Source organism: Mixophyes fleayi, chromosome 3 (assembly GCF_038048845.1).
Source record: "Mixophyes fleayi isolate aMixFle1 chromosome 3, aMixFle1.hap1, whole genome shotgun sequence".
Taxonomy (NCBI): domain Eukaryota; kingdom Metazoa; phylum Chordata; class Amphibia; order Anura; family Limnodynastidae; genus Mixophyes; species Mixophyes fleayi.
In genome coordinates, this window is record NC_134404.1 from 316511352 (window position 1) to 316534227 (window position 22876).

Sequence of the window (22876 nt, forward strand, 5' to 3'; positions counted from 1 at the left end):
AATTATTCCTCTTATTCTTATTGATGTTGAACAGTATTTATTTTTTTTGTTCATAGAATAGTGTCCTGTTTTTTTTATATAACTTGTATAATGATTGTAACAGTTGTAAATGAGTATAAATATGAGACTGATTTCTGTATGTATCACTCCCTTCTTCTACTTTGAAGAGAGCCCATGCTGACATGCTATCCGGAATAAAGAGGACTTTTATACTACCTTCATTAGCCAAATAAAATATTTCTTTATCAGGACCCAGAGGTTGGCTAATGGACCTTGGTTTTTGTCAGTATTATGAGATATACATATGTGTAAATATCTCTATTCTGCCAATGATGGCGTTTAAACTGTGTGAACTGGTCATTTTATCACTTCCATAAACAATTCCAGTAGTATGTTTAGCTAAGAATAAAAAGATTTGTGTATGCAAGACATAGGATATATTTACTAAACTGCAGGTTTTAAAAAGTGGAGATGTTGTCTATTGCAACCAATCAGAATCTAGCTGTAATTTATTTAGTACATTCTACAAGATGACAGCTAGAATCTGATTGGTTGCTATAGGCAACATCTCCACTTTTTCAAACCTGCAGTTTAGTAAATATATCCCATAGTGTTATGCTTTCCCTCTGTACGGGCTCTGAGCAAACTTTGGAAGTTGTGTCTGTCTGCTTTATGTCCGACCTTTACAAACTTGAACATGCCCCCAATTGCATCAGTCTTTCCCCTGTTATTAGACACAAGCCACTGAGGAAGCTGTCATCAACATTTTTTTTTATATAGCGCCAGTAAATTCCATAGTGCTTTACAATTGGGGACAAACACAAGAATATACAATACTGAGTAATACAGACAAAGAGGTAAGAAGGCCCTACACGCAAGCTTACAATCTATGGGGCAATGAGAGTTGGATACATGAGGTTTATTGCGTTCCGGTCCAGCCAGATTGCAAAGTTAAAAAGGTAAAAATTGATTAGTATGCAATATAACCCAGTCACACAGTATTGTTGGTCAGAGTGTTGTTGTTTTGTGTGACTTATGTAAAGGGTAGTAATAGGGTAGCTTAGTCAGGTTAAGAGGGTGGTTGAGGAATATTATATTCTTGCCTGAAAAAGTGAATTTTCAAGAACACTTGAAGGTTTGAAGACTAGAGGAAAGTCTTATATTGCAAAGAAGGGCATTCCACAGAGTGGGTGCAGCTCAAAAAAAGTCCTGTAAATGGGAATGGGAGGATATAATGAGAGTGGATGAGAGACGCAGATCTCGTGCAGAATGGAGTTGTCAAGTTGGGAGATATTTTGAGACATGTGAGTATGTTGGTGCAGTTTTATTGATGGCCTTGTATGCTAGTAAAATTATTTTATATTGTATTTGGTAAAAAACAGGCAACCAATGTAGAGAATGACAGAGTTGTTCAGAAGAGGAAAAACGATTTGCAAGGAAAATTAAGTCTAGGCGCTGCGTTCAAAATAGATTATAAGGGTAAGAGTCTGTTTCAAGGAAGACCAGTAAGAAGGGGAATGCAATAGTCAACGCGGGAGACGATTAGTGCCGGAGTTAGAGTTTTTCCAGTGTCTTGTGTAAGATATATGCGTATTCTGGAAATGTTTTTTAAATGTATGTAACATAATTTAGATAAAGAGTTGATGTGGGGAACAAAGGATAGTTCTGAGCCAAGGATTACACCTAGGCAGCGAGCTTGATGGCTGGGGTTTAAGGTCATGTTGTCAACAAAAATAGAAATGTCAGATAGATAATTTCTGTTGGTGGGAATATTATTACCTCTGTTTTTGAAAGATTGAGTTTGAGTTGGCGAGAGGACATCCAAGATGAAATGGCAGAAAGACAGTCAGTAACGCCGGACAACACAGATGGCGGGAGATCAGGAGAGGATAGATAAATTTGTGTATCATCCATATAGAGGTGATACTGAAATCCGAAGGAGCTTATTAGTTTTCCAAGAGAAGTGGTGTAGATAAAGAACAGCAGAGGACCTAGTACTGATGGTACTGATAAAGGAAGTGGAGCAGAGGTGGATCCAGAGGAATTAACACTGAAAGAGCTATTAGATAGGTAGGATGAGAACCAGGATAGGACAGTGTCTTGAAGACCTAGGGATTGTAGCGTTTGTATGAGAAGAGAGTTGTAAACAGTGTCAAATGCAGCAGAGAGATCCATGAGAATTAGAAGAGAGCAATGTCCTTTAGCAGTGATTAAATCATTGACAGCCTTAGTCAACGCAGTCTATCACAGTCTATCCCACATGAATAATATTAACTGAGACTTTTGGGAGAAGAGGCAAGACCCAGGGGCGAACGGAGGATTGTCGGGGGGGGGGGGGGGTTTCCCCCCGACCCAAAAAGGAACTACCCCCCGCGAGAGCTGCTGCGCATGCGCAGCAGCTACGTTTCTTCAGCACTGTCCTATACAGCAGCCGCGGCGCTGTCTAAGAAGCGTCCGCGGCGGTGCTATATACACTACAGCACCGCCGCGGACGCTTCTTTGACAGCGCCACGGCTGCTGTATAGGACAGTGCAGCTATAGCGGTCACTTAGTTAGCGCAAGGGGGGTTTCTGGAGACTCAGAAACCCCCCCTGCGTGCGCCACTGAGACCAGTGATCAGTATAGTTTATGTCAGGCTCTTCCAGCAGATTTATTAACAAATTAGTAAAGGCAAATTAATTCAGCCACATATTTTTTTACACATTCATCTGTTAATATGTACACCAAGCAAATATAAAGGTAAAATAAAAAAGTTTTGAATAATGTACATATTTAGATTACTCCAGGCCTTCTGTAATCTCATCTACAGGATGTAATATTGAGAGGGACATTAATGAAAACTGGTGTTTAGGAAAAAGTGCAGTTTCCCCTAGAAAGAAATCAGATGTGAAGAGTCTGCAGGTATAGGCTGCAGACAGGGTTAATTTACACACATTCTTTCCCATTGCACACAAACATATGGGTGCACCACATGGGTGCTATCGATCTGTTGCCTTCTGTGACTGGTTTGTAGTGTTTGAGTGGAGAATAAAAGACTGTCCCTTGTTGCAGGCGGGGCGACAGTTGCATGCTAGTTGTCCGATGTCTAGACAGAAAGACTGTGTCTAGTCAGAGTTAGGTCGCCTGGTGTCATCCTATCGAAAGTTTGCTGAATGAGAAAGAAGAAGTTGGTGTCTGTCATATGCCGGGTGTCAGTATTACAATATAATGCTAATTGTTTCATTTCAGTTGTGGGAGAATGTCCACGTTTAGTAACTGATTATCACTATCCCACCTTATTCTAAAGATAGCAGCTCACTGACAAATTATCAGAGCATACATTTGCACATAGTTACATTTGTCAAACCGTCAAAAAATTTGAAATAGAGAAATAAGGCAATTTCCTCATAATTCAATGCTGTGCAAATGTAAATTGATATTTAAAAGAGTCGCATTAATATTAAGTAAAGAATAATTTGTTGCATGGATTAAACCTACCACTTTAATAAGCTTTATTTACGTTAGGAAAATTTCTAGATGGTTCCAAGGGGGGTGCTCTTTACCAGTTTATTAACAAACAAAAAAACTATAATAATAATAATAATAATAATAATAATGTATTTCAAGCTAAGGTGCATCTGTGCAACCTGCTTCGTTACCATCCTCCAGTGAATTGCACATCCCCATAATATACTCTTAGGCTGCGTCAATGCTCATCCCCATACACTGACAGGGGGAAGTAGGCGGTGAGTCATCAAAGATTAACTCACTCACTCACTTAAATCGCTATTCTCCTTCTCCTGTCAATGTGTGGGAAGCTTACCGGTAAGAGCAATGATACATATATCTGCCCCCTATATGATGATGGGGAACTTGGCCATGGGCGACACAGGCTGGCACATTGACCGTGAACATCCCTAATTTTACCTCATTCTGAATTAAACTAATTCATTTTCTTTTTAAGGTCATGGTCTGCAGTTATTAGAAACATGATCCAGTATTTGCAAAGCAGAGTACACAGAATGACTATTAGCTTAAAGTTGGTCAGAACATTTCAGTTTTCCGCATACTTGCAGGATATCCATATCCGGATGACCTGTTTGTTCAGTTATTGGACCAAACAACCACATTGGTAAATATGTCAATGAAGATACACCATTTAAAAAGCATTCTTACATTTACACGATGAAGAAATTTCTCAAAATATCAAGGATAACCCACTCTTGTGGACCACTCTTAAATTATGGCATATCCTTAGACACAAACACGATTTAAATGCACATAACTCCATACACATTCCTTAGGTTCGGGATCCCAATTTTCACAGGGGTATGGCAAACTACCCTTTCACAATCTAGCAAACTGGGATTTATAACCACCATTTCTCATCTTATTAATAGTCACAAAAGGAGACTCTTGACATTCTTGGAGGCTTCCGAGATATTTGAAGCAACACTACATAGGTGGGGTCCTTCGAACATTATCAGATTCTGATTGTCACAATTCATTAGACACATTATTGTTTTCACTTCTTTCCCCTCTACCCAAATGTCAAGCCAATGGATTATTCTGCCCTTCAGACTGGCAATTTCTCACTGGTTAACTTATTTTCCTACTCTTTCTGCCAAACTACTATTACGTAACTTGGTGTACTCATGTAAATTGATATCTGCCAATATGTATACACAGATGTTCCTTAACATTTTCCATGAGACTTACTTAACCCATCAAAACGGCTTTCAGATGGCACTCCGAGGCATCTCATAATTGTCTTCGATGTTGTGATGCTAATGCGGACTTATATCACTGTTTGTGGGGTTTCCCTTTGGTTAGATCCTTTTGGCTTATTACTTGCACTTAGTGCTGCCGCACGTAAATCCTTTCTTCATCTATGGTTGCAGCCCACTGCCACCTACTTGTCACTATTCAAGGAGAATCGTGCCTTCATATTCTGTATGGATTGGGTGGAAAGACTACAGTCCAAAGAACGACAGGTTGGGAGATTTCTTGACATGTATGAAAGTTATATCAAAGCATTACCCTTTGATTCCAAGAATCAAATACGGGTCTGTTTGCAACATACAACATGGTAGGAGTTACGCAATGTAGCTGATGATCCACCTATTCTCGATTAGTGTGTTGTCAGCCAGGCTTAGGTTGATTCTATAGGTTGATGGTGGTCTCATATGGTCCTTAGCACTTCATTGTGTCCCTCTCTACAAACAGGTGAGGGTGATGGAGTAACATTTCTGTTCCCAATGCGCATACATAATATTTGTCATGTCTGCAAGTTTTTTCTCTTTTATTTTATGTACAATTTGAGAGTCACATCTCTTGTTTAATTTACTGTGTGTCACGTATGACTCTAATAAAAAAGTAATTGGAAAGGAAAAAAAACAAATTGTTAAACCAAGCATTTCAAGATGATGTTTTCGATTGGTAAAATCTTAGACCCATTAGAGCCTTAGGGCTAGATTTACTAAGCTGCGGGTTTGAAAAAGTGGGGATGTTGCCTATAGCAACCAATCAGATTCTAGCTTTCATTTATTTAGTACCTTCTACAAAATGACAGCTAGAATCTGATTGGTTGCTATAGGCAACATCCCCACTTTCAGTAAATCTAGCCCTTAGTATTGATTACAGGTGTAGCTTTTAGTTTTGGGATACACTTAAGTCCTTTAAACATCTCTGTCACCAGAACTGCTAAATCTCATGCACCACTAGTTCCTGTTTTTACTAGTATTATTGTAGTTATCCCCAATCGCAGTTCCCGTCACTCCTAATAGTGATAATATTGTATACATCCAAATTCTTACAAAATTTAGGAAATTATAGTAGTCCCTGATTACTCACAGAATCTCCTATTAGTAATTAGGGAAGCGTCCGGTTATTTTACTTCTCAATAAATATTCTGTCTCTTCATCTTAGCTGTGACATCAGTATGGCTAACTTAACTCTGATCTCTGCAAATACCAAAAATGTATATTTATATGTACTGTATACATTGTCTAAGCAGTTAGCAAAGTATAATGTTTGTATAAATAATTTAAACCTGATAACCAATCCCTCTGGTTTCATTAATGTCCATTCACTTAATAATAACCCTGGGAGAGCAAGTTTATTGTGTCAAAGGGATCTCTGATTGTGCTAGATATGGGATGCAACCAAATGCCGACAGAGAGCCAAGTAATGCACCAGGGTGTCATTTTAGAGCAGAGCACATCTCCTCACTAATAAAGTGCAGTTTAAGCAGCGAGTTCACTCAATTAACTCAGCCAACATCATTTTACAATCTAAGTGTGTTGACTTTTTATTTTATATGATATGATAGACATCTTGTGCCGTCGCACTGCAATTACGGTAGTAAAGTAAACGGTAATGTACGCTGGACTCCTCAATTGCTGCAGTCTCAGAACTGTCCTTTAAACAGAGTATTTGATGTGGGTGAACTTCAACCCTGTTGCGGCTCTTATTCCAAGTGATAAAAGGCTGTTAAAATATAAAGCTCTGTTTACCGAATCGCTGAGTACAATTTTGGCTGGAGGGATGCGGTTTCGAAGCATGCACCAATCTATATCCAGCCATGTTTGTATACATAGCATATATGTCAAATGTGTCTAGTTCGGCAGCAGGTAGAGCTGCAGTAGTGTGAAGATCCCAGACACAGTACCAACAGCAGGGGAAACAGCAATAACCAGGATGGGTCGAGAGAGATGGTGCTGCTGTCTATCTACTGTGTGTGCTGACCAGCTCAGGACTGGAAGTATATGCAGGGGGCATCCAAAAATCAGAGGTCTCCCCAAATCCACCAGAGTCTCCAGCAGTAGTGTTCAGTGGAGGAGGGCTCAGAGGTCTGCACTGCACAAGGCATTCTATGTGGGTGGTCTGTGCAGCGCACTGTTGATGTATATCAGTAGGAAACAAGTAGATTGTAATATTAATATGTAACTTGCAGCTGGGTGGTGTTCAGGATCATAGTTGGGGCAGAGATGTGTACTTGATTGATGGGAATTGTAAGGGGAGGGTGCCTGCACACAGATTTGAGGATGGGAAGTATGGGAAAGATTAACAGCTTTTTGGACCCATCTGCCCTGGGTTCCATGGCTTCTAATGGCAGCCCTGCCCGGCATGGGAAACTAATTTTATTTATAGTGGAGGAAAAGCAATCCTTTTATTCCATCTATTAGGAAAATATCATTTTTTATTTAAGTACAGTTTTAAACTATTATTACTTTCTTGGCTTTATAGTTGATTATACCATCTTAATGCGCAGCATTTACTACTAAACATTGAGTAGAATATAATACAGACACCATTGTCAGACTTATAATATACAGTAGTAAACGTCATCACTAGCATATAATATCGCTAACATTGTCATGTATACGATAAAGATACATTGTTTGCTATTATGCTGCTCCAAACCCCACATGGAAGCAACAAATATAGCCACTGAGCGCTCAATAAATTCGATAAGTATTGAATATGCAGAAGTATTTATCATTCAGTATTGCACTGTATACTGTAGTACATGTTACTTGATGCACAGAAATTGATATCATGTCAAAAGAATGTGGCACATTATAAGCTGTGATTTTTCACCTAGCAAGCCACTTTGCTCCAAATGTAAAAAACGCTTTCTCAATGTTCCCCATTAAAATAAGGTCTAACTGGAGAAGCAATTTTTACATTTGGAATGCTGTAGTTTTATGGTAGAAATACTTTGTCATCTTGCATGCACAAGACAATTTTCTCAAAGTGCCATCTGGTGGCAGACGAATGTGTTACAGGGAATGTCAATATTACGTTTTGGGAAACACATTTAACGCGTTGCAATGTTTCCTTAAAGTGACAGCATGCATCATTAGAATAGAGCTAAAATACTTATGGAGGCAGCCACACTAGTCACAATATTGTCAATATTGAATGCCCCATACAAGTGACTGGAATAGAAAGCTTTGCATTATGCTAATCTATGATATGCAGGATAAAATAATGGTCATATTTTGTCGGAAATAACAATTCTCTTATTTTACAGTAAATCTATAAAGCTGTGAAGTGCTGGAAGGTATCAGCCTGCCTTCCTGTAAATTCTAAATTACTTAGCTACATATACTTTTTTTTTCGTTTCCTAGTTTTTAAATAATAACATGTCACGGTGTCATTTTAGGAAACAAGCAGAAGGTGCCAGCTTTACTTTTCCCAGAGTGATGGAAAATAATGGATTTCGTGGTGCTTTGGGCGATTTGCAGCTGCAGGCAACTGCATTGGATGCATAAAATCATTTCCAATTGTTCCCTGTTGTCAGGGGTATGGAATGATTTTCGTTTCAAGGAAAATTTACAAAACAAAGCATCACTAAATAAATCCTTATTTTCGGCGTTTTAGAAAATTAGTTGAGGTTTATAAGGTAAACCCCAATTATTTACATTTCATTTTGTAAATTCAAAATAAAGTCTAAGACAGAGTACAATCTATTAAATGATACATTGTATCAGAGATGTAAAATTCATATTTAATCTAGTGGTTTTGATATTTTACCTATTACAGTAGTGATCATAAAAAAGACTGCATGACAAATGAATCTACATATAGGTGTCTATGTTGGTCATTAATGAGTTGTGCAGTGCAAAGCTGGTATTATTATTATTATTATTATTAATTTTTATTTATAGGGTGCCACAAGGTGTCCGTGGTGCCATACAGGGACAAAAACAAATTACAATACAAGGTGAGACAGCACAGTACAGTAAACATAAAGCACAGTAACTCAGTAAGCTCAATGCACAGCTAGTGAGGGCGGTGGGAGTATCCGCAAATGACGGGGCCCAAAAAGGAGGGCGCGGAAGACAGGGAGACCCCCAGAGGGGGGAGGAGGGCCCAAAAGGAGGAGGGCAAAGTAGCTGGAGAGCAGAGTTAGAAGTGGTGGAAACAGGAGGAGAGATGGCCCTGCTCAGAGGAGCGTACAATCTAAGGGAGTGTTTAGGGCTGTTGTACTGTCTCATACAACGGTTCTCATTCCAAATGTGGATAACACTTCATCAACATCATCAACATTTATTTATATAGCGCAAGCAGATTCTGTAGCGCTTTACACTTATTATTTGCCCACATGAAGTTGTCCCCCAATAGCACCTTGAGTGGTGGGGTACCCGTGCATGCAAAGGTGCCAAGTTAAGTCAAAGCAGTTTATATGTAAAACTAACCTGAGAATCTCTATAGCTTTGATTGTATGTATAGATTTAAGTGTTGGGTCAACTTACTGTATTCTGCTGCTTGGTGGCCCCAATAACACTGGTTATTTTGTACTAAATTGGTCAAAGAAATCAACATATATGTGGATGTGGTTAACGGTCTGTTACATGACCAAATGAAGTTGGCCAAATTGATGGATAGTCTGATTGTCTTTGGATTCAAGCTAATTGAAGTGTGTATTGTAACTGTGCCATGTAAGTCTAATGCTCGTAAAACTGTCCCACAAAAAATCCTTTTACCTGTGGCCACCTTATAGATGTTCAACGCATTGCGGTAACACTGACAGTAACGGTCAATTGGTCCCAAAACTGGCACAATGCCATTAAAATACTAATGTGCTGAACTGAAACCAGAAGTGGTTGTGTGTGGTCTGATTGGACAGTGGACTTGTTGCTCAGCAGTTGGGCCAGGTGCTGTAATTAACCCATAAGTGAAAAAATTTGCCCTTTCCATGTTTGCTGGTCTGGGAGCTGGCAATACATTGTCAGTGTTAACTCTAGGTGCCACAAGGTCATAAAACAACTCTATCTATAATTTTATAAGTAGCGTTAATGTGTTATGTCTTTTTAAGTGATAAATCTAAGTTACCTTTATCCAGACCCCAGTTGATTGTCTATAGTTCTGAGGATGCGAATTAATAGAAGGAATGTGATGATAAAGTAAAGTTTTGAAAACTAGAATGAGTCATTCTCATTTTCATTTTCAGTGCATTAGGAATAAGTTAAGCTTTTAAACCAGTTGAAATAGTAGTGAATTTAATAATTTCTGGCATGATAAATGATGCCATTGTTGTAATTAATATTTTAATATGCATACTATGTAATGAGCTTGGAACCCTGGTTTTAAAACCTTATAACTATAGTTTAATAATAGCATCTAAAGAAAACTCTTTAAACCGACATGCACTACACATTGATTTAATACTGATTTATTCTAAAGGAATCAAGTCTGCTGACCTTTTTAGTTCTGCTTTAATTCACGTTGGTTTGATTACACTGTCTAGGCCAGCCGTGTTCTCTACAAAACAGAAATAAATACATAAAAAGCCATTAGGGCTGGAGGCATGCTAGAAATTGAAGTGGCTGGACAGCGTTTTATTGGTTTTAGCTATGCCGATGTTGATTTTCAGCAGTATAATGCATATAATATTTTATATTGGCTATTTGCTGGAATTGCCGAAAAAAACTAAGGCAAGAAAGTGACTTTTAGAAGTGCTCCTTTTTTGAAAATAGTTTTTTTTCTATATTTTTCCCCAAAAGCATTTCATTATCTCAGAAAAGTACAGCTTGGATGTTATGCTTTTAATGGTAAAAATTATACCAACCAACCTGTCTCCTTCCAACACCTGCAGATTATAGTTTTCAAAAGCTGAATGGTCAGCTAAAGACTGTCATCCAGGAACACAGTAAAATATATATATTATATGGAAGAACTAGACAACACATTTTATTACTGTAGTATTTAACCTTATTTCAGTTCTCATACAAAAGGCCAAAATACGCCCTCTGGTGTGCTGCAGTATTACTTTTGGTCCAGCACGGTGGCGAAGTGGTTAGTACTTCTGCCTCACAGCGCTGGGGTCATGAGTTCAATTCCCAACCATGGCCTTATCTGTGTGGAGTTTGTATGTTTTCCCTGTGTTTGCGTGGGTTTCCTCCGGGTGCTCCGGTTTCCTCCCACACTTCAAAAACATACTAATAGGATAATTGGCTGCTATCAAAAAAATAAATAAAACAAAATTGACCCTAGTCTCTGTCTGTTTGTATGTTAGGGAATTTAGACTGTAAGCTCCAATGGGGCAGGGACTGATGTGAATGAGTTCTCTGTACAGTGCTGCGGAATCAGAGGCGCTATATAAATAAATGATGATGATGATGATAGAAGGACTGTGAACAATGTCTTCCTGCTTTATCGTGTCATGAGCCTACTTCTGTGCATATAACTGTGGACTACACTGACTGCTTCCTTATGTTTAGAAAAATAATCATTCATAACATATTTGCCAAATTGTAACAACTGTGTGTTTTTGAGATTTCAACAGGTAATTTCTGGCAAAAGCACTATATATAGAATATCAGGTGTTATTCCAGTTATGAGTAGGATCCTGCTCTTTGCCATTACCTTAACTTGCCATAAAAGCACAATGACAGTAATGGCTGCATAGTGTGAAACAGTATGTTTCACACTTAGGAGCATATCTACTAAACTGCGTTTTTGAAAAAGTGCAGACGTTGCCTATAGCAACTAATCAGATTCTAATTATCATTTATTTAGCACATTCTACAAAATGACAGCTAGAATCTGATTGGTTGCTATAGGAAACTCCTCCACTTTTTCAAACTCACAGTTTAGTAAATCTAGCCCTTAATGTTACACAATTGTCATGTAATATAATGGCTGACCTCTTGCATAAAGGTGAAACACACCATGGTATAATTGGTCCTGTGTGACTTATTAGGGACTGAATGCAGGAAGTCAGATGTCAATTTAGAATATAAATAAAACCGTGTCTGAAAACAGAGCCTGATCATTTCCAGCACTAGTGTCTAATTACAAAACACTGTCAAGATTAGCACCATAGATGCAGAGAATTTCTCGACTTGCAGATAAGGACATAATGTCACAATTTATTCTGATGATACTTATGCATACTTACATAGCCAGAAATGGCAAAACTGTATTAAATTCAGTCAAAATCCTCTCAATGAGAATTTGACTTCCACCTCTTTAGATAATTTCATCCCCTCTACTGTTCCCAATTGATAAAGATATTAATGTTCTCTTTTCTGTAAGAATGTCCTACTGAGAGCTTGTGTGCCGGATGGAGCTATTGTGGCTTTGACCTTGAGGCAGTTAGCAAGTAAAAGTTCAACACTTAACTACAGTTTCATAAAAAAAAAAGCTTTGAAATGCAGCAAAGCCTAATATCATATATCAGCCAAATGGTCCTGTGCAAAGGGCTTTTAAGCAATCAAGCTCCCTCAAAATTTAATTTGAGAATGATAGCTGGTGAGATTACCTAAATGAAATTTAAATTAACATTGGTTCCAGGCCGTGGATTTTTTATATACATGCTGAATATATGGAAGTAATTGAACATCACATGTGTATGTATATTAGCGGATGGAATATTATTATGCATGTGAACACAAATCAGTTTCCTTTTTTGCTTTCTGCTTTCTTTTATGTCATAAAAGCAAATAATACTATATATATATATATATATATATATATATATATATATATATATATATATATATATATATACATAGTATGTTTTGCTTTTATGACATAATGGAAAGCAGAAAGCAAAAAAGGAAAATGATATTTTTATATATATATATATATATATATATATATATATATATATATATATATATATTTATATTTGCACATAGCAAGATACATATAGATATATTCTAGTTTTTATCACAACACATACAGTAGTAACAATGCAACACCGCCAACTAGTCGTAACATTTTCATCTGAAATAGTAAAAATTCCCATACAATCCAACAACAAATTATTTGCAGGGCTGGTGCTTATACCAGAATAGCATCTTTATTTGTTGGCTTTGCAGGGAATCTTTACTCTCTGTGTGGTCTGTCCTTTAGAGGAAATGGGGGCGGGGTGTGACAGTTTTCTAGGAGGGGCTTAGATTTCAGCTTCTTATTTTTTTCAGACTCGGAGTAGGTAAAGAGCACGGGGTACAAATCTGTAAGAAAAAAAATCTGTATATTTACAATTTTTTAAATATTCTCTTTGCAGCACCAAACATTAGAGACACCCACGTGACAGCTGCAAAATAGTTGCTAAGAAATGCATTAATATCTGTCCTTAATTTGTAATTTGGTGGCATATCACTGTGTCTGTTCTTCTGTGTGCCGCGCAACTTGATTATACAGTACTTGATTATACAGTAATGCTACAATAAAAATAAATGATTCATTTTGTTGTCCAAAATCTCCTGTGCACCTCCATGTTTTATGCAAATCATAGAAGTATGCACAGTAGTGGATTTACCCTAAATAAATTTATCAACCTGTTATTCATAGGGAGAAGTGCGGAGGCGTGCATAATTAGCTGAATGTCAATGAGCATAGGGGCGGGCCTTGATTACATGATTTGCATTGGATCTCATCATCAAGGCCCCACCCTCTTCAGAAGGGAAGGAGGCGGGAAATTCCGTAGGATGGCCTACTCTGACAGCAGTAAAGGAGAAATTTGAGAGTCTCTGGGCATTCAGGGAGAGTAGACAAGTATGATGTTATATTTTTACGTTCTTAGTGAAGGACATGTTTAATTGATTATTGATTTATTTATTTCTAAAGTATTTTACAAAACAAAATACAGGACCTCTCGTTTCCATGTATGTCCTGGGGTTTTCAACGTCAAATACAATTGTGATCTGGATACAGAGAAAAGGCATTAGGAAAAAAAAAAATCGCAAACAATTATTATGATGATGCTAGTTACACTGTAACATCCATAAGTATGAATACAAAAACGTTTTAGAACTTTGAGTATCAGATACTTCAGATTGAATATGTTATTTCGGAGTATCTTCATTTTTTCTGCGTTCCCTTAGATGTCAACTTACCTCTACGTTCCATCCTATATATTCCAGATATTGAAAATGTGCCTTGGAACTCTTTGATTTTTAACAGTGAATAATTCCCCAGTATACATGTCATGTTGTGGTTGGTAGATTTACTTCTCATATGTGTGCTATGTATGATAAAATATATAAAGAACGCTCCTCTTGAAGAATATAATTGTATTGTCATCATATAATTAAGTTAAGTTGTTAGGCCATATTGGGTAGGTGTAGTGTTCTATGTCTGTATAGCTTTGGATAGAATAAGATCATGATAATATTTTCAGTACATGCTCTTTAAATGCAGTCAACTTGTAGCTAAACTACAGCTCTCAAGAGCCAACAGTGAAAACATATGATTAAAATGATCTCTTTTGTGAGTCCTACAAATATAGCTATATTTTATATATATATATATATATATATATATATATATATATATATATATATAATTTTAATAATTTTAGTTCATTCACTGAAGAAAAGTAACCAATGAGCATATGCACAAAAGGTCAACATAATCTCTGATTCAGATGATACAGTCAGTTAAATCAACAACACTTGTCAATGTTTCTACTGTCGAGTTATTGTAGATCAATTTCTGTATTTGTTGGCAATCAGTCTGCAGGAGATTTAAAGACTCATGGGGAGGAGCAGGCGTACCATCTTGTTGAAGGCTGTACGTAACTGGCTAGTCACAGTGCAATTACATTCCGCCTTCTCCTGAGATACAATGCATTCCTGTTCAATTCTCTCCTGGCTGATCTTTGTCAGATATAGTGACCTAGCTTTATGTTAGGAGTGCGCAGAGGCCATCTAATGAATAGGTCAAGCAGCAGAGGCTTGTCCAATCACCATATGAAATAATGTCTATGTCCAGTAACGCTTGGTGAATTCAATATGCACATGGGCCAGAGAAGTGAAAATTCTAAACTCAGTACTGCTCACTATTATGTTAGGGCCACAACTTATTTTATTTTTACATTTGTGATTTTCTTTTTGTATAATATAACTGCATCCTATACCATAGTTAATTAGCCATCAGCTTTACTCACAAAATTCTTTAGTCTACTTATGATTTATTTTGTGTTATTAAATGAGATTAAAATGTTCATTTATGAAGCAGAAAAGTTAAATTCACTCTTAAATCATATACTGACTACTCAGTGCAGGACCAAACCACCCATTTCCTCCTAATCCTGAATATATAGTGCAGGACCAAAACATCCACTTCCTCCTAATAATGAATATATAGTGCAGGACCAAAACATCTACTTTCTCCTAATCCTTAATGCACAGTGCAGGACCAAGACATCCACTTCCTCCTAATCATGAATGCATAGTGCAGGACCAAAACATCCACTTCCTCCTAATCCTTAATGCAAAGTGCAGGACTAAAACATCCACTTCCTCCTATTCCTGAATATATAGTGCAGGACTAAAACATCCACTTCCTAATCCTTAATGCACAGTGCAGGACCAAGACATCCACTTCCTCCTAATCATGAATACATAGTGCAGGACCAAGACATCCACTTCCTCCTAATCGTGAATGCATAGTGCAGGACCAAAACATCCACTTCCTCCTAATCATGAATGCATAGTGCAGGACCAAAACATCCACTTCCTCCTAATCATGAATGCATAGTGCAGGACCAAGACATCCACTTCCTCCTAATCATGAATGCATAGTGCAGGACCAAGATATCCACTTCCTCCTAATCATGAATGCATAGTGCAGGACCAAAACATCCACTTACTCCTAATCATAAATGCATAGTGCAGGACCAAGACATCCACTTCCTCCTAGTCATGAATGCATAGTGCAGAACCAAAACATCCCTTCCTCCTAATCATTAATGCACAGTGCAGGACCAAGACATCCACTTCCTCCTAATCATGAATGCATACTGCAGAACCAAAACATCCCTTCCTCCTAATCCTTAATGCACAGTGCAGGACCAAGACATCCACTTCCTCCTAATCATGAATGCATAGTGCAGGACCAAGACATCCACTTCCTCCTAATCTTGAATGCATAGTGCAGGACCAAAACATCCACTTCCTCCTATTCTTTAATGCACAGTGCAGGACCAAGACATCCGCTTCCTCCTAATCATGAATGCATAGTGCAGGACCAAAACATCCACTTCCTCCTAATCATGAATGCATAGTGCAGGACCAAAACATCCACTTCCTCCTAATCATGAATGCATAGTGCAGGACCAAGATATCCACTTCCTCCTAATCATGAATGCATAGTGCAGGACCAAAACATCCACTTCCTCCTAATCATGAATGCATAGTGCAGGACCAAAACATCCACTTCCTTCTAATCATGAATGCATAGTGCAGGACCAAGATATCCACTTCCTCCTAATCATGAATGCATAGTGCAGGACCAAAACATCCACTTCCTCCTAATCATGAATGCATAGTGCAGGACCAAGACATCCACTTCCTCCTAATCATGAATGCATAGTGCAGGACCAAAACATCCACTTCCTCCTAATCCTTAATGCACAGTGCAGGACCAAGACATCCAATTCTTCCTAATCCTTAATGCACAGTGAAGGACCAAAACACCCACTTCCTCTTAATCTTGACTGCTCTGCGCAGGACCAAAACGCCCAATCTCTCCTATACACTCAGAGCATGCTCCTGATTCCTCCTATCATGGCACCACACCCACAAATCGATATGTCATATTTGGATTCTTCAGTGAAAATTAGGAGAGATGGGGAAAATTTGGCTTTGTTGAAAGCACCATGGTTTGAGCAGTTGCTGCATTTTCAGACAGCTGACTCCCCAAACTGCATCCTGTTAGGATCTGATGCTCAACAAAATGCGCACTCAGCATGTCTATTATACTCTGTGTGATATCACTGACTCTGTCCCTGTATATGAATCTATTAATTTGCACTCTAAAAACAGCATCTATCTAACCTTGAAACTTGCTGGTTAGTTACATGAGCTCTGTTATTATATGCTGGAGCATAATCATTACATAAGGGTCTTGTTCCATAGCATTATGGAGGTTATACTACAATGTGAAACACACTGGCATCTCTGTTTAGTAAAATGAGCCAGTGCACTTTGCATTGTAGCAGTGGCAATGCGTTACATAAAGTTTAGTAATAGGCCACCTTTGTATAACTAGCTAAGTTTGGAGACTATGAAAAATTGGCACAAATAAATTGCAAAAAGCGTGAAACATAACCAGTTGGATGCATCATAAAATGGAGTTGCATTATACCAAAACCGCAGTCTGATCTTCTAAATATGTACAGAAAACAAGTAATGAAAATGTAATCTGATATATCTACAGGGCGAATATACTTATATGTACTGCCAATATGTAGCAAACTAAAATGCTGTCCGTCTTTTATTTTTGCAGGTCGTCTATAAAAATAATGATGTGCGACTGGAGTTGTCACGTCTTGCAAAGCAAGGTGATGCAAAAATGAAGGTTCACGGTGTGGTCGCCTTTAAATGTGAAAATGTTGCAACTTTAGACCCAATCACTTTTGAAACTCCAGAATCATTTATCTCTTTACCAAAATGGAATGCAAAAAAGACCGGCTCAATATCCTTCGATTTCCGCACAACAGAACCCAACGGGCTAATACTCTTCAGTCACGGTAAACCTAGACACCAAAAAGACGCCAAGAACCCACAAATGATCAAGGTCGATTTCTTTGCTATTGAGATGCTCGATGGTCACCTCTATTTGCTTTTGGACATGGGGTCAGGAACCATTAAGATAAAAGCACTGCAGAAAAAAGTAAATGATGGAGAATGGTATCATGTGGATTTCCAACGTGATGGACGCACAGGTAAATACATTTTTCTAACTATGGAAAAGAAATGTAGACAGTCTCATTAAAGAAGTATCATTCATTACAGCACAACTTAAAAGGCTGCTAAATATAAAAAGAAAGTTGCCAAAATATGTGACGGCTTTTTATAACATTGACAAATTTGTACATGACCATCCCCTTTGCCCTTGTAGAGCCTAACATACTTAAAACTGTATACACACTTTCTACATTATATATCTAGCAGTGGTTCCCAAATTGTACACCGTGGCTCCCTGGGGTGCCGCGGCGATCTCACAGAGGTGCCGTGGCCACAGCCGGTGGTAAGCAAGCTAGGGGACTACTTGATAATTATTTTAGCTTAGGGGTGCTTTGAAAAAACTATGGAGACTCTAGGGTGCCTCGAACTGAGGAAGTTTGAGATAAAATGATCTAGAAGAAAGTTATCTTTCTTTGTTGTAAGTCTTTTAGACTAGAAGCAGAATAGTGCTGTGTCCTTTAGTATACTTAAGAGGAAGTCTGTTGTGCACACAAAAAATATTTCCCCTTGAACAAATCCATGTCTGAAATAAATACTATGTATTATAGAATGTTTCCATAAATTTTATAATGTTCCCCAAAATGTTTACCCCAATGCCCCAGGGCATATAAATGTTGCATATGTACTGAAAGTGACAGGTGATTAAGGGTAGGGGGGCCCGTATAGTCCTCTAGCAAACACATCTCTGTTCTTACCACTGTGATCCAGTATCGCCAGTGACATTTTAATAATAATTTGCAGTTATTACTGATATTTTATCGCTGCAATGAAATGCGATATCAAATCTGTGTTATCACAGTATAATAATTAGAGATGTTCACTGATTTCTGTGTTTTGGTTTGGGTTTTGGTTGTAGATCTGTATTAAGTTTGTGTTTTAGTTTTGGTTTTGGATCTTTAGTTCTCTAAAAAAATTGCTAACATATGCTGAAATCATATAATTTTGCTCTTTTTTGTCCCTACATTTTTTATTAACCTCAATAACACTAATTTACAGTCATTTCCATTCAATTTGACCACCTCACAGGTCAAAATATTATTTTCATCCACTTTTGGCCAAAGACTGCAGCGACCTGGCTGGATGCTAATCGCTAGAGCAACGACACAAACACACGGCAGTTCATAGCACATGTAGGAAACATTGTCACACAGCAGTGTCAGAAAAGAAAAGTGGAGCAATATGGATTTGTCCTTGGGCCCTCCCACCCACCTTATGTTAGCTATTAAAAAAACATGTACATTTTAACAAAGCAAGCCCTTCAGCGCAAGGAGTGCCACTTTTGTGGCTGAAGTGCTTGGTTTGTTTGGGCCCCCACAAAACAAGCTACCAATAGGTTAGCTGCCTTAAGCCCAACAGTGCTGTCAATGAACTCTACAGTGGCAAGATTTTGTTGTGCTCATCCTCACCCTCATCAGTTTGTATATCATCCTCACACAATATTACATCATCCTCGGTGGAATCAACCATTATAGAAGTCGCTGTACTTTTATGTAATTGACAGTAAAGGCCTTCCTTGTGGAATTTGTAGTTCATTTTGATGAACATCAGCTTTTCCACATTTTTAGGAAGTAGCCTCCTGCGCCAATCACTGACAAGGTTCCCGGCTGTCCTGAAAATTCTTTCTGAGTACACACTGGAGGGTGAGCAGCTTAGGTATTGCAAAGCAAGTTTGTACATGGGTCTCCAAATTGCATTTTTTTCCTCCCAGTATGCAAGTTTGCCTTTACAAGCCATCGCCGCTTTAAATTTGCCTGCAAAGTCGCCGATTTCCGGCGAGTTGAAAAAACCGGACTTTCATACATTTACCCCCAGATGTCAAAATGTTATGTTGAGCAATCTGCATCATACCTGATTCTCTTGAGAAATCTAAGTTTTTTCCTAGCAGCAGTTGCCTGAAAAACTGAAGGAGGAGACACTGTTGTGTCACGTACCACTCGAGCTGTCAACTTGCTCACCAGGAGCTCCTTGCATCCTTTGAGATCTAGGTCAGTTGAAAGCACAGAGAAGAAGTAGCACTTAAACCTAGGATCATGCACAGTCGCCAAAATATAATGATCCTTTTTTAAGATTTTGATAACTCTTGGATCCTGGCAAAGCGAATAAAGTACTTGATTTGCAAGTATGACATACTTAGCGTAATTGCTTTTTCATTTCCCCCTTTAGTTTCTCAAGCTGCTTTTCCGAAAGTCTAATTAAGGGAATCACTTGGCTCAAGCTAGCAGTGTCTGAACTCATTTCACAGGTGACTATTTTGAATGGTTTCAGCACCTTGCACAACACAGTAGGTATCCTCCACTGCGCTGGACTAAAATACATTCCTCCTCCTTTCCCAATGTCTTGGCTTGTGGAGTAAGCATGAATGGCTTTTCATTGTTCCTCCATCCTCAGAAGCATATAAAGGGTGAGATTCCACCTTGTTACCACCTCTTGCTTCAGTTGGTGGTAGGGCAAAATAAATTGCTCTTCTAGCTGCTGCAATCTCCTACATGCTGTTGCAGAATGCCAGCAATGCCCTGAAATTTTATGGGCCACAGACAGCATCTCCTGCACGTCCCTGTCATTTTTCAAAAAGCTCTGCATCACCAAGTTGGTTGTGTGAGCAAAACAGGGAATATGATGGAATTCACCCAACTGTAATGCTCTCACAATATTGGTGGCATTATCACAAATGACAGATCCTGAGGAGAGTCCAAGTGGGATAAGTTATGTATCAATGACATCTCTTAGTTTTTGTAACAGATTGTCAGCTGTATGCCTTAATGAAGCTGGTGATACACAGAGTAGCCTGCCTCAGAAAAATCTGACGTAGTTGGGTACATGCTGCTGCTGTCCCTGCTGGTGAAGGCGAATCACCAGCTCAGTGAGCTGTCACAATCATATATTCTTTAGCTTGCCCACTTCCGCTTCTCCACATATCTGTGGTTAAGTGTGCAGTGGGTAGAATGGCCTTTTGTAGCCCAATAATTACATTTTTATGAACCTTCTGGTAGAGGTGAGGAATAGCTTTTCTAGTAAAATGATGTTGTGATGGTATTTGGTAACAGGGACACAAGACCTCAATTAACTGTCTAAAACAAGCTGCATTAATAGTGGATATTGGAAGCAGATCAAATACTAGCATAGTCGCCATGGCACCTGTGATCCGCTTTGCTTCTGGTTGACAACTTTCATAAGGTTAGTTAAGGTCCCTACCTATACTGATTGTGGCTTTACAAATGGCTAGACAACTGTTGTCAGGGTTTGAATAAAAATAATTCCACACATAAGAGGTTGATTTTTCGATCTTATGCCCAGGTATGACAATGGTCTTCTTCCTATCAATGGTAAGGACTGCTTTCACTGGTGCAGGACTTCCACAAACAACCTCATCATCATCATCAACATCCTCATTAGCGCTGTCGTCAGCTACACAAATATCCTGCTCATCCTGTTGCAATTTCAAAGTTGCATCCTCAATTTGTGTATCACCAGCTACACTTGGACTGGTCTGCAGAAATGCTGAAAGTAGGCTTCTTTATGAGAACAGTATAAGAAAGGTCAGGCTTACACATAGCACTTGTGTATAGACTCTCCACAGGGATTTGTGTCATTTCTGCATCTGAACATACAGTTTATTTTAATGCCTTACTGTTTTTTCCAGCTCGGCTTTTGTATTTAAAAGTATTTGGGCACCACTTTTTGAGTCAGAATGACAAGGTCTTGCATCTTCATGACTGACCTTACAAGAAGATGCCTCAGTGACAGCTGCAGAACTAGGACTCATACAGAAAGGCAAAGGCCTGATTCTTTCCTTGCCACTGCGTGTGTAGAATGGCATGTTAACAATTTTATTTTTTTCTGCAGTTAACTTTGACTTGATTACAAGTGTTTCTTTCTTTACCAAAGCTGTTTTTTTACATTTTTCTTTCTCTGACTTAAAACCACTATGCACTTTAACATAGGCTTTAGCAGATAACGTAGAGGGATTACTGCTATCATGATTGGTGCCAGCATCTGCTTGGTGCTCCTGGTCTTCTGTGGACTGATGGGAATCCATATCGATGGCACAGAGCAGTGTAACTGGAGACTTTTATGAACACTGCCACCCCTATTATTTCTGTTTCAGCACTGACAATGAGCAATGGCACGAACACTGTAGACTGGCAAGAACACTGCCACCTCTCCTGTTTCTTTGTGTACTATAGAACAGAGCAATGTGACTGGAGACTTTTAAGAACACTGCCATCCTGATTATTTTTGTTTCAGCACTGACAATGAGCAATGGCACATACACTGCAGACTGGCAAGTACACTGCCACCTCTCCTGTTTCTGTGTGAGCTGTGGCACAGTACAATGTCACTTGAGACTTTTAAGAACACTGCCTCCCCTATTATTTCTGTTTCAGTATTGAACACTGCCACCTCTCCTGTTTCTGTGTGAGCTATGGCACAGTACAATGTCACTGGACATTATTAAGAACACTGCCAACCCTCCTGTTTCTCTTTCATTAATGACACTGCCCAACTGCACTGAAGACTTCCAAGAACCCTGCTACCCCTTCTGTTTCTCTCTGTGAAATGGCGCCGGATCTCCGTGGAGGGCGGTACTTATAGAATCCAAAACTCACGAGATCCGATGAAGCAACAATGGTGTTTTGCCTCATTTTCAGTTTCGATGGCGCGCAAAATGCTCTGTTCGGTACTCAGATCTCCAATGTTGGGGTGGGCTCGGTTTTCGGAAAACCAAGCCCGAGCATCTCTGATAATATTTAATAGGGGCGTAAGTGTCACTAACACACTTGTAAAGAAATACATTTTGTATAGTAGTACAACAAATGATTAAACATAGTTAACTAGAAAGTAGGTCAGTCACTAACTTACATATCTCCAAATGATTTCTCCTATATCCTGTGGGTAGAGATAAACTAAAAAGACAGATGGCTCTGTTTAGTGATATACAAAGCAATACTCTCCCTGTCTCTTGGAGGGGTGCTATTTATCATGTACCCTTAACAGTTAAAGGTGAGTTATAGCGAGCTTGGCTGTATTAACCTTTTGAAAGAGTGTAATGAATCAGGCTTCTGTCCATTTGTCAGGAAATGAGATTTCTTGAGATTTGAATACACTGGAAATACCAAATAAAAATTGCCTGAAATTGCACAACACGCTCCAGGGATTTTACACTGACAAAATCATCCTTTATTGAG

General features: G+C 38.6%; 1 protein-coding gene across 22 annotated transcripts in view; it reads left to right on the forward strand.

Annotated features, from left to right (window-relative positions):
- The window catches only part of NRXN1 (neurexin 1), a 1083382-nt gene that overhangs the window by 473362 nt on the left and 587144 nt on the right, over window positions 1–22876 (forward strand). For all 22 annotated transcript variants that reach the window (XM_075204069.1, XM_075204087.1, XM_075204059.1 and 19 more), the window contains one exon: window positions 17230–17668. In XM_075204069.1, the coding sequence (XP_075060170.1) occupies window positions 17230–17668 (439 nt within the window). The remainder of the gene's footprint in view (window positions 1–17229; window positions 17669–22876) is intronic.